This window comes from Marmota monax, unplaced genomic scaffold, assembly GCF_021218885.2.
Source record: "Marmota monax isolate L192 unplaced genomic scaffold, Marmota_monax_Labrador192_F-V1.1 WCK01_AAM20220418_F8-fsc00025, whole genome shotgun sequence".
In the NCBI taxonomy this organism is placed as follows: Eukaryota; Metazoa; Chordata; class Mammalia; order Rodentia; family Sciuridae; genus Marmota; species Marmota monax.
The window spans coordinates 13,184,150-13,197,583 of NW_026691950.1; the positions used below are offsets into that span (position 1 = coordinate 13,184,150).

Here is a 13,434-nt window from a genome sequence, read left to right on the forward strand (position 1 = left end):
AATTCACATCTTCATACATGTATTTTGTATAGTGATGAAGGTCTCCTTTCACCATCCATGCTATTCCCCTTCTCCCTCTCTTTCCCTCCCATCCCTATTCCCTATCTAGAGGTAATCTTCCTCCCTTGCTCTCCCTCCCAACCCCACTTTGAGTCACCCCCCTTATATCAAAGAAGACATTCAGCATTTGTTTTTTGGGGATTGGCTAACTCTAGTTGTTTTACTTTGCCATTTATTACCCAATATATTTGTTCCCCTTTATAGCAGTTACTTTTGATGACAGGATGTTGTTTTGGGGTTTTTTTGTTTTTGAGACAGGGTCTCACTAAATTGCTTAGGGTCTTGGTAAGGCTGGCCTTGAATTTGTGATCCTCCTATCTCAGCCTCTTGAATTACTGGGGATTATGGGTGTGAGCCACCATACCCACCTGATGATAGAATGTTGACTCCAGGATTCTTTACCAAGATTTCTTTGGCAAACATGGTAATCAAATTAGGTGTTCTCTGTTTTGGAATGGGTGGATGCTTAGAGATTATAAATTTTCTCACTATAGATTAGAAACATATCCCAATTTTTCTTTGTTTAAAGTTAGACTTCAACAAAAGATTGAGTAATTCATTGCTTCCTAAGTGAAATACTTTTTCTGATAAAAATCTCAAGGCATTTAAGTCTTCATTTAATTAACAAATTTACTTTGCTAAAACTTCCCATTCCAAACCAAGGTGTTACTTTAAATACCCTAGGATATGTTTTCAAACATGAGTGTTCTCAATTTTTACTCATCTAGTAGTGTGTTTTCAGGTTCTCAAAGTGACTGGTTTGACTATGTAGTCAGTATATTTGGTAAACCAGAGGACCTCGTGCTGATGGTGCGGGTGCCGCAGTCTGGCTGGGCACAATCAGGAGCCACTTGTCAAAAGAAACTAACTTTATTTTTAGAACCACACACGCCAAACAAAACAGCCTCTCAGGAAAAACCCTCAGAGCCTCAACTGCCACCACCGGCTTTCCACAAGCCTCTCTCTCCCGCACAAGCTTCTCTCCACCTCCCACAATCCTCCTGCTCTTGAGGCCGATTGGCTGGGTCACGTGGGCGGAGCCAAAAAAGTCCCCCAATGAGCAGCTCCGTGGTCTGAAAGGGCAGGGAAACAGTCCAATGAGTATCACCGCAGAGGAGCCAATCAGCTAGATGTTGCTGGGGCCGAGGAGCCAATCAGCTAGATGTTGCTGGGGCCGCTGTGAGCCAATCATCAGCCGGCAGCTGGAAGTTTGCTGGGGCCCCTTCGGCTGTGGCTCTCAACATCTCCCCCTCTCTGTTTAAACAACAAGCATGTGGCTTAGGGACCGTGTCTGTTAGGCAGTCCAATTCAACATATGGTCCTTACCCGTCATCGGATGAACTGACCTCTAGGCGTCAGCCTCCTGTCTTAGGTTGGTACCACTGCAATTGGATCATACCCGTCACTGACTACCGGTCCAGCATACAGCTATACTTGTGGATAGGCCTCTGCACCAGTGGGGGGGTGAGGTTCTTTGCCTCACCTCTGTTGGGCGAGCAGTTTCACTTACCCTCAGTCGCTCCCCGTACGGGCCACCAAATGCCGCAGTCTGGCTGGGCACAATCAGGAGCCACTTGTCAAAAGAAACTAACTTTATTTTTAGAACCACACACGCCAAACAAAACAGCCTCTCAGGAAAAACCCTCAGAGCCTCAACTGCCACCTTCGGCTGTGGCTCTCAACAGTGCGGGTATATTTTAGAATTTTATGTTAAAGACCCTCTCTTGACAACGAAGTATGAGTGAGAACTGCTTGAGGGTTGGAGAATATCTTTTAACTAAATAAGTCCTTAGAGTAGCAAAGATTATTTTAAAATGAGATGTTCTTATAATTGAAAAAATGGTTTAAAATATTTAACCAATACCCCAAATGAAGCAAAGGATGGGTAAATAGTTCTGCAGAGCTATATTGTCAGATAATTTTCCAAAGTCTAAAATTATACTGAATTAATCTTTGCTTTTCCTGTAGGCTGTGGTAGAATTAGAAAATATGAAGTCAGAATCAGAGCTGTTAAAAAAACAACTGTCAAGTGAGAGACACACGATTAAAAACCTTGAATCATTGTTGGCTACAAATAGAGATAAAGAATTTCATACTCATTTAACCTCCCACGAGAAGGATACAGAAATTCAGCTACTTAAGGAGAAGTTAACCCTTTCAGAAAGCAAAGTGTAAGTGTCATAAATCAACCTAGATGAGAAAAATACTTGTTAAATATAATTTTTTTAATTTGGGGGAAGAAGAGTAAAGTGTGAGAGTGTGAATGGTGGTACGAAACCAAAATATTTGATGTATCTGTCTCCTGCTTTGGAAATTCAGAAGAGTAGCTCAGGGGAGATTATGTTTAGAAATGTAGGCTTGGGTATCTTCACTGCCAAGGTGGTACCTGGTGAGAGTGAGTGAGAGGGTAAACTTCAGGTAAATGCCCAAATGTGAGGAATAAAGAGAGAAGTCAGTGGAGGAAAGAGTGTGTCGGGACAGGAAGATGGGTCTGTGTCTCAGCTATGGATGAGAAAAAGACAAAAAAGAAGGGATTTGGCACTTGTTGAGTGCATTGATTACTGTTGGGGAGACTGATAATGACCTCATTTTAGATGGAAAGTTTTGGGCATGTTTGTTGGGAGAGGGGAGGAAATCCAGAGTTGAGAGTGCAAGTAGAAGAATGGGCTTTTAAAATAAGTTTAAAATCTTTTCATGAGGCAAAAAGCAAGAAAGAGCCAATGAAGATACTTTGTGTCTTGGGTTATAGTTTGTGTTGTTCAAATTTGTTTTCCAGCACTTATTGCAGTACCTGACAGATATTAGAAGCTCAGTAAATGATAAGTAAACTAAATGAGTGGGAAAAAAAAAAACTTTGTGTTGGAAGTTTAGAGAATTATTATAGAAAAGTCTTGATCTTATATTTTCCTATCCTTAAGAATCACCTCCATTTGTGTTTATTGATTTTAGAAAAAAACCTATAGCACTTGACTCAACAAAATGAAACTTTTGTTTTTTATTTCTGTGATCTTTAAATTTATTTTTAAGAACTAGTCAAAGCCGGGAAAATGCCATGCTCCGATCTAAAGTGACACAATTACAAACAGATTATGATACTATGAAAAGGCAGATTTCAACTGAAAGATATGAACGGTAAGAAAATAATTTTAAGTCCCAGTGAGGTTTTTTTGTGGTTGTTGTTTTGAGGTTTTTTTGTTTTGTTTTGTTTTGGTACCGGGGGTTGAATTCAAGGGCACTCCACCACTGAGCCACATCCCCAGCCCTAGTTTGTATTTATTTAAAGACAAGGTCTCATTGAGTTGCTCAGCACCTCTCTTTTGCTGAGGCTGGCAATCAGCCATCCTCCTTCGTCAGCCCTCTGAACCGCTGGAATTACAGGTGTGCGCCATCGCACCCAGCTAGCACCAGTGCTTTTATGTATTCTCTGTTCTGTTCCAAAAAGGATTTAATATGGCTTGCAAACAACAAATTTTGTTATCACGTTAATATATAAAGTAAACTCCCTTGGTAATTCTTCCTAAAAAGGCAACAAGTAATGTGAAAGATAACAACCTGCAGTAAATAAAATAGCAAATGTTGTATTATTGTTTCCTGTAGTGTTCCACAGGGCAAAAGTAGAGCAATATTTCAGAGGGTATAGATAGATAGTCAACAGCAACCCCTCCAAGAGCCCCCTAAATATAGTCCAAGTTGAATAATTACTAATCATGAATGTGATGATGATCATCATCATAAGAGCAATTAACAAATGTTTGCAGGCCACTATGTGTGTGTCTGTTAATCCTACTAACAGCCTTTTATAGCAAACTGGTTACACAGTTGTAAGTGACAGAGCCAACACTAAAATGCAGGAGTATTGGTCCAATTCTAAAGAAACTGTGCTCTTAAGCTCTACAATTTATATTCCTTACATCTTAATCATTTTCATACTCCTATTTTGGTTCATTTGCTTTATGTTGAAAAATTCAATCCCCAAATGTTATAAACAAATGAGATCTGCTTTAAGAATTAAAATCAGTATTAACTTGTGTGTACTAAAATTTCAAGGGTAACAGGATAATCTGAGGGAGAAAAGTCTAAGAAAATTCCTTTGAGAGAGTAGTGATGAAAAAAAGTTTGAGAAACACTGAGCTAGGTGGAAATCCTGGATACCAAAGAACTCAAGGCATAGACTTGAGGTCTTGGCCATAGACTCTGAATAGCCCACAAAGGAAATGACAGCATAATCATAATGCTTGCTGGGGGGTGGGGGTAAACCCAGAATCAGAGAAAATGGACTTTCATTTCTGACAATGGCAATTCTGAGGCAGGAAGAAGGAAGAGGGCTAGATTTGTGTGCATTGAGAGATGGGAAAGGAAGCCACTGAGGAGGAAACAACTTGGAAGCTCTTTCCTCTGAGGAGCAAGCATAGTCCTAGGGCTTAAGTGAGAAATTAGTGAAGTGCAGATAATATACGATTTCCCTTACACAAAAGTTTAAATGGTTGTTTTTTAAAGTAATGAGAAGGTTGGGTTTATATACCTAAAAACAGGAGGTAATTTGCCACATAAGGGTGATCTGATAGACTGGAACTGAATATATTTTAGTGTTCCTGTCCTTCTGAATTCATCTTATAGTAGTTCACTATAAGATAAAAAAGAACTTGTTATTATGGAGTGTGCCCCTCCACGATAGTCTTGATATCATTGTTTCCATTATAGGCTAGGCACTGTACCACCTGCTAAGAATACCAATTAAATAGGGAACTCAGATGAATAACTGATTCTCAGGGAGCACATTATAATGAGGGAGACACACTTGTATATAGACATTATGTAATTGCAGGTATAGAAGTGAGTATAGGATTTGATTGACCCACTGGGAAATGAAATCTGTCCTAGCCTACATCAGTAAGCAAGGGTCAATTTAGGGTATGTTGGAGGTGTTGGGTACCTGTGGAATGTGTTTGTCTGTAAATCCTACTAACAGCCTTTTTTGCCTATATTATAGCAACCTGTGGTCACACGGTTGTAAGTGACAGAGCCAACACTAAAATGCAGGAGTTTTGGTCCAATTCTAAAGACTGTGCTCTTAAGCTCAACAATTTATATTCTTTATACCTTAGTCATTTTCATACTACTATTTTGGTTCATCCTCTTTATGTTGAAAAATTCAATCCCCAAATGTTATAAACACATGAGATCTGCTTTAAGAATTAAAATCAGTATTAACTTGTGTGCACTAATGTGTGGAATATCCAACAGAAACTTGTATGTGGATCCAAAGCATAGGAGACCACTGACACATAAAAAAGCTTAGGAAAAGAGAATGTAAACCTAGCCCAAAGAGCACCACCATGTGAAATATAGGCAAAAGAGAAGGATTCAGTAAAAGAACTGAAAAATGAATGTGTAGGTTAGAAGGAGAATCAGGAGATGGTAGTGTCAGGAAAGCCAAGAGTGGTTAGCAAATCCCACAGAAAGGTCAAGTCAGGTGAGGAACTGGCTTGCTATCATGGAAATATTTAGTTTTTAAGAACACATTAAACAGATTTTGGTGTTTTTTTAAAGTATAAAGAAGAAAATTAAAATTATAACTTCTCCCTTCCACTATTAGCATTTTTAGTCATGTGTTTGTGTATGTGCCTATGTGTGTCTGTCTGATTGTAAACTTAGTATTCTTTTTTTGGTAACTATTTCATGAGCATTCTATTTCTAAAATATTATTTTAATGATGTCCTATTATTACAACATGATTATAGTATAATTGCTTTGAACAGTCTCTTACAATGCATATTATTTTTAATTGAAATATTTTACCTAGTGCTTAAAAATCCTACAAAGACATAGGATTCAAATTTAGTAGAAATGCTAGGGCAGGGTGCAGTGATGTAGTCTCACCTATTTGGGAGGCTGAGGTGGAAGGATCACTTGAACCCACAAGTTCAAGACCAGCCTAGGCATCATACTGCAGGACCAAACAAAAATAAAATAAATTTGATAGAAATACTAATTAATTAGGGATAGGGATATAGCAGAGTGGTAGAGCACTTGCCTAGCATGTGGATTCAAATATGGATTGCCTAGCTTCCTGGATTCATTCTCCACTACCACAAAAAAAAAAGAAGAAAGCATCAATTAATTAAAAAAACACCAAAAGCATCTGATGTTTGCATGTGCCATTTTTTGAGTTTTCATAGTGCTTGAATATAATCTGTCTTATTTGATCTTTTCCCACAGAGAACGAGCAGTCCAAGAGATGCGTCGACATGGTCTTCCTACACCACCCCTTAGTTCTACTCTGAAGTCTCCTTTACAGTCTCCTGAACATATAAGTGTATAGTTATTAGAAAAGTAGGTATCTAACACCAAGGTCAGGCAAAACATCTAAGTTGTAAAAATTCAGGTAGTTTTCTTTGTCACGGGAGGGGAGATTGCCTGGAAAGGTGTTCAGGGGAGCTTCCTGGAATAATGGGAAATATTCTGTTTTGGTGGGGGTGGTTCTATCAGTATCTACAATTGCACTCATTAAACCGAACATTCATGGCACATGCATTTTATTTTATGTCATATAGTTCAGTGGTAGATTACTTACCTTGCATGCACAAGGCCCTGTGTTTAATGCCTACCACAGCAAAAAATAGAGATAAACAAAGCAGCAAAAATGCAAGATAATAATATGAGGCATTATAGGAAGGTATTTGATAAAGTACAACATTCAAGATGCTAATAATAACTGGTAGAAGTGTAGGCAAAGACACATAATTGTACATGGCATGGTATATTCAACTTGGCTGGAATGTCTGGTTGTGGAGAGATAATGAGAGAGGAGGAAAGTTTGGAAAGTAGAGTCAGAGTATACAAAGTATATTGAATGTGAAGACTAGAGATTGTAGACTTTATTCTGTAAGTCAGGGGAGCCATTAAAGGTCCTTCTGTCTATAAAATGGGTACCAAAAAGGGGATAAGATATAAGAATTAGGGCTGGTGTTGTGACTTAGAGGTAGAGTGCTTACCTAGCACGCATGAGGCCCTGGGTTCGATCCTCAGCACCACATAAAAATAAGTAAGTGAAATAAAAGTATTGTGTCCAACTACAACTAAAAAAATAAATATTTTTTTTAAAAAGATGTAAGAATTGTTTTCAGTGGATTAACGTCACAGCCATGTTTGAGCCATATTGGAAAGGATAGAAACTAGAGGTAAGGAGATATGTAAGAGGTTTGAAAAAGATTAGTGTAAGCAGTTTAGAATCAGTATTATAACATTGAAAGCTAGGGCAGAATTTTTAAAGTAAATTGTAACATACTTAGAACAAGACACCATATCTATACAGCTCAATGAATTTTCAAACTGAGCCTACCTAACTCAGATCAACAAACAAAATATTACCTCTTGTACTGTCTTATAGGCACTAGCTCTGCTCTAAAAGTGTCTTCACTGTCACATATATTCTTTTTGCCTGTTTGGACACTTTATAAATGAAAACGTAGATTTCTGGCTTCTTCTCCTCAACAACATATTTGTGAGATTTGTCCATCCAGTTATGTGAACTTGTAAATCATTCAGTCTTGTTGCTGCAGAATGAAATACCCTTCTGTGAACTTGCCACAGTTCATTTATTCATTCTGACAATGGTATAGTTCCCAGTGTGGACTTTTACGAAGTGCTCTGGGTATACCTCTTAGGGTAAAATTGTAGGCTCACTGAATATGCATATGCTCAAACTTTAGTAGTTATGGCAAAACTATTTTCCAAAGTAGTTGTAAAGACAAGTTAGGATACATTTGACTGAGGGTCAAAGGGATATGCTAATTCTTTGGAAATTGGAATCAATGGGAAAGAAGCATGAGTCAGATCCAGAGTTTGACAAGTAGTGACTGTGAATAATGCAGACTCATTGACAAAAATAGTTACATCAGTCTTTTTTAAGTTGATGTGTTTGTTTGCCTCCTTTTAATAGAAGTACTATATGTAGAAGATAATTGATATTTGCTTGAGGACTCAGAATCCTTATTATGAACTTAGTTATGTGCTATGCTTTAACATAACATGCTGACACCCATGTGTTTGTAGGGCCTGGGTTTAAATAATTCCTGATTGATTGCCTTTATGTTTATTTATTTAAAACATTTATTTTCCTCTCACTCATTCTGAGTTCTGTGTTCCCACAACTTCTAAGTTGCTGTGTTACTTTGAATGTGGTTAGGTGACAGTTCACCTTCTTACTATAAAGCATTGTACAGTGTGATAGATGTTTTCTCATGCTTGATTGACAGTTATAATTTTGATTAGAAGCTGGCAACCTAGAGTCTGCAGCCCAAATCCATCCCACTGCCTGCTTTTGTAAATTAAGCTTTATTAGTGCATAGCCATGGTTTACAAACTGAGAATACTTTTCTCCAGCAGCAGCGTTAAGTAGTTGTGATAGAACCTATGACATACAAGTCTAAATTTATACCCTAGCCTTTCACATCATGTCACCTCTGGGAACTCACTCATAACCTGTGAGGACATAATCATGAAAAGGCAAATAATTCCTCTACAAGGCCTGCCCTTGTAGACCCCCTAAAAGAATCTTGGGAAATCTCAGGAATCCACAGACTTTCAGAACCACTGATAGGGCAATCCCTCAAGCTGAGATCAATTAGAAAACTTTTTTTTTTGAGTGGCTATAAAACATAACATGAATTTTCCCATTTTAACTTTTTTTTTATATTTATTTTTTAGTTTTAGGTGGACACAATATCTTTATTTTTATGTGGTTCTGAGAATCGAACCTAGTGCCTCATGCATGCTAGGCAAGTGCACTACCACTTGAGCCACATCCCCAGCCCCATCCATTTTAACTCTTTTAAGTATATAACTCAGTGGCATTAATTACCTTCACAATGCTATTTGGCTATCACCATTTCTAAAACCTTTTAGAAATTCCCGTATTCATTAAGCAGTAATTCTTTACTTTTTTACACCCCCACTTTCTCAGCCCCTGATAACTTCTAACCTACTTTGCTATCTCTATGAATCTACCTATTGTAAATTTTTATATAACTGAAGTAATACAACATTTTCCTTTTATGCCTGGCTTATTCTGCTTAGGATGTTTTCAAGGTTCATCCATCTTACAGGATACCACATCTTATTTTTACCTTTTAATCAGTGTTTCTACATTATGGCTATTGTAAATAATGCTGCTGTGCACATTGGTGTGCTAATATCTGTTTTTCTTCATTTTCAATTTTTTTGGAGTATACCCAAGAGTAGAATTGCTGGTTTACACAATAATTCTGTTTAACCTCCTAGGAGCTGCCAAACTGTTTCCCACATTGCTGCACTATTTTTATGTTCCCATGATCACTGTACAAAGATTTCCTTTCTCCACAGTCTCACTAATACTTGTTATTTTTTTTTCCTTTTAACTGTCCTATTGCATGTGGATTAGAAAACTTTCACAACCGTTAACAAATTCACAGTTTTAAATTTAGTAATAATTCACAATTGAGTTTCAAAGTATCCTAATGAGATTTTTGACTAATAATCCATTCTTATTCACATTTTCTAAATATTGTCACCAAAACTAATTTTAAAGAATTCCCCCATGTGCACTCAGAATTGAAGTGCTCGGCCATGAAATGATTTTTTAGACTATTGTTTCTCTAAGTAATTAAAATATACAATCTAATTTTCTTACTTTTTTGACTGTTGTATCTGATACATGATTTTTTTGAGAATTTTTTAATATTTATTTTTTAGTTTTCGGTGGATTCAACATCTTTATTTTTATGTGGTGCTGAGGTTCGAACCCAGCGCCCAGCTCATGCCAGGCAAGCACGCTACCCCTTGAGCCACATCCCCAGCCCTGATACATGATTTTTAAAAAGTATTTCTTAGTTGTCAATGGACCTTTATTTAATTTATTTATATTCAGTGCTGAGAATCGAACCCAGTGCCTCACACATGCTAGGCAAGCACTCTACCATTGAGCCCCAGCCCCAGCCACTGGTATATGATATTTGAGATAGAAAAAAACTAAAATATTTTTCCTACTTTTATACACTCTCAGCGCAACATTTTTAACACCACGTTCTCTGTTGTACACTAACTGGGTGTCTTGTCATTTCCTTCTTACTCTTTTTACCTGGAAATAGTGTCAGATCCCATTGGGAAGAGGTTCGGTCCACAGGATTCCTTTCTCCCACTTTAGATACCAGTTGTAAGCCCTAGGTTGTAACCTGAGCTTCTGACCTACCTACTGTAAGTCCACTTTCCCACAGCCTTCTCCCTAAATTCAGTTAATTTGCTAGATGGCTCACAGAACTCTGGGGACACACTTTACTTACATTTACCTATTACAAAGGATACAGGCAGGTGGAAGGACAAGGTACCAGGGAAGGGATATAGAATTTCTATGACCTTTCCAGGATCAACTCCAGACACCTCCTGGTGTTCAGCTTCTGGAAGCTTCCCAACCTAGTCCATTTGTGTTTTTATGGAGTCTTCATTACATAGCTGTGAATGATTAGATCAACTCAGCCTTCAATGCTTTTTCCTTCCCAGATCATGCCTTGGTCTTCCTGGTGACTGGCCCCTATTCAGAAGCTACAGTCATCTCATTACCATAGAGAAGACACTACTATCGCTCTGGAGATTTTAAGGAGCCATCTGCCAAAAAGCAGGGATAGAGACCAAATATGTGTTTCTTCTTATGTCACACTGTCACTTATGCTGAGAAAATGTAAAATTCAGAAAAGATGAATAAGGAAATCAAAATCACTATTTTAAAGTATAGAATAGCACTTTTTAATTTGAAGAAGTAGAACAGTACTTTATGTATAATCTGGATTTGGGGCATAAGGTTTTATTTGGAGACTATATTTTTAAAACATAATTGAATTTCAGTTTTTTATGGATACATTGAATAAACTTGTTTATTATATATCTCTTAACCCACCTTCTCTCCTACTCTTTTCAGAATAATGATTTTCCATGTGTTTCTTTATGGATATTTAAAAGAACACAACAGTAATGAAATATTTGAAGTACTTGTTCCTGAAAATCATGAGCATTGACACAAATTCTACCTCTGGCAACTTTTATTTAAATCACTGAATATTTATGTAAAAAGTTTGGTTGAAAAGAACTCTATGTATATTTTCATATGTATGACAAAACAAAATATGTATTAATAGTGCTTAACTGATGTGATATGTATATTTTTATTATTCCTGACTTAAATTACTCCTTAAAATGTGTTTGTACTGTGAATTAATATAATGTATTGTGCACATTATGCTTTAATAATCTATTTCTAAATGAGCCATGATATATGTGTGTAAATATTTTACAGTACTTATTTTAAAAGTGTTTTTAGTTTTCATGCCTCTGTTTATAACCAATACCTTAATCTACTCACAAAGAATTATCATTTTGATTCTGTGCTGTCAAGCTTTTTCCTTCTGAATGTAAAATTAATTATTCACAGATTTGCTGTCATCAAGGGGAATATATTCAAGTCTAGTCTTAATATCAGAGGTCTTGATAAAATAATTACCATGTGTCATTAATTATTGCCAACCAGAAGAATTGTGATGGGAAATATAAATTTGTATATTATATACAATATTTAATTATTTTGATTGTCACATGGGCTCTTCATATAATGTAGATTCTATCAAAATCAAGCTAAAAGCTATATTCAGAATTTTGTAAAACAATAGAACAGAAATTTGGAACTTTTTTCCAGTGTATAAAATTCCTTGGTATGTTAGCCTAAAATTTCAGAATATAAAAGTAAGTGCAGTAAAATATTTTGTTAAACTTCCAATATGTATTCAATGATATTAATTTTTGTTTCCAATCTTGATGTTGTAACTTACCAGTCTTCCAGAATAGTACATAAACACGACCCTTTGGCATAGAAATTGAAACAGCTTTTTACAATTCATTTTCAAGGTTGTAATTTAAAGGAATTTAGGTATATGCATATGTTAATTAAAAAAATACAAAATAGAATGTCAGATACAAAAATGAATCGTGTTTAAACTGTACACATCTGAATAAAATCCTGTTCTAGCAGATTTCATTATGATTGAAAAAGAACATAAAAACTAATGAAAGGAAAATGAAAAATCATTTACTTATGATGTATTTTGTTTCCTTGCTGGTTTAATGAAGTGGAGTTCACATGTGTACTGGAGGTTGGCAGTGCGCTTTTTCTGTAACCTGTGTGCTGTGTGTGTTCAGGGTGTGCCCTTTGCAGTACTTTAGTGTTTTTTGGGCATAAGGTGGCCTACTTTCACACAGTCTTTGTAATTTTATGTAGCCTATCTCCTTTGCATCCATGTATTATAGCAAAATACAAGGGAAGTGTGACTATTTTCAATGTCATGGAAAATCTTTTAATAAATATATGTAAATAAAATGAAAAACATTGTCCCCACCTTTTCCCCCAAAGCAGTAGCATGACATATTTTGTTAGATATTTCATTTTTAGTTTTCTATAATTTAAAATTGTATAGCTTGCCATAAAATTGTTTTCATAACCATGATTCTACAATTTATTTTAAAAATTTGTTTTATCTTAAAATACTAAATGTTCTGACATTTTACAGATATTTTAAATTTTGTTTTAAATAATTTTAAATTATGGAGCTTGACAGATTTACCAATAAACATTCCAGTTGATTTATTTTTCTTGTTCTTATAAATATTTTAAAAACTTTTATATTAGCAATGTTCTTAAATCTAAAATTAAATAAAATTTATTCAAATCAAATTTCATCATATTATGATATCCCTGAACTAGGTGCCAGGCACCTTTTTTTCCTTTTAAGGACTTTCATTTATTATCCAGTCAGTTCAAAATAGAAGAAATGAAGTCAAAATTTCTGTTAATAACCTGTCAACAAATTGCATTAACAAATGTGCATGTATTGTGAATAGATGTAAATTTTTTCTACTTGCAAATGCTTTTGTTAAGAACATTAATTACCATTAGACTATGGTACCTGCCCTCTATCTTAATTAGTGCCTTGTGGATATACATGAAGGTGAGATTTACTGTGCTATATAGTCATATATGTACATAGGAAAAGTTAGGTCAGATTCTTTCCACTCTTCTTCTCTTACTGTGTTCCTCTGCCCTCTCTTCATTCCCCTTCCTCTACTCCATTGATCTTCTGTTTTGATAAGGAAGTCCCCCCCTTCACACATACATTTCTTTTTCTTCCCTTATTTTGGACTAGTTTCTAGATATCAGAGAAAACATTCTGCCTTTGACTTTCCAGGTCTGGTTTATTTCACTTAGTTTAATGGCCTCCATTTCCACCCATTTATTGGCAATTGTTGTAACTCTTTTTTATAGCCAAGTAATACTCCATTGTGTATCCACACCAG

The 13,434-nt window shown here is 36.1% G+C and overlaps 1 protein-coding gene across 2 annotated transcripts in view; it reads left to right on the top strand.

Annotated features, from left to right (window-relative positions):
- The window catches only part of Cep135 (centrosomal protein 135), a 75,219-nt gene extending 62,491 nt beyond the window's left edge, over window positions 1–12,728 (top strand). Inside the window, exons 23-26 of one of the 2 annotated variants that reach the window (XM_046465616.2) lie at window positions 2,029–2,231; window positions 3,088–3,192; window positions 6,280–6,393; window positions 10,597–12,728. In XM_046465616.2, the coding sequence (XP_046321572.1) occupies window positions 2,029–2,231; window positions 3,088–3,192; window positions 6,280–6,382 (411 nt within the window). In that variant the 3' untranslated portion in view covers window positions 6,383–6,393; window positions 10,597–12,728. The remainder of the gene's footprint in view (window positions 1–2,028; window positions 2,232–3,087; window positions 3,193–6,279; window positions 6,394–10,596) is intronic. The other variant, XM_046465685.2, reaches the window with a different exon arrangement.
- Window positions 12,729–13,434: the final 706 nt, after the last annotated feature.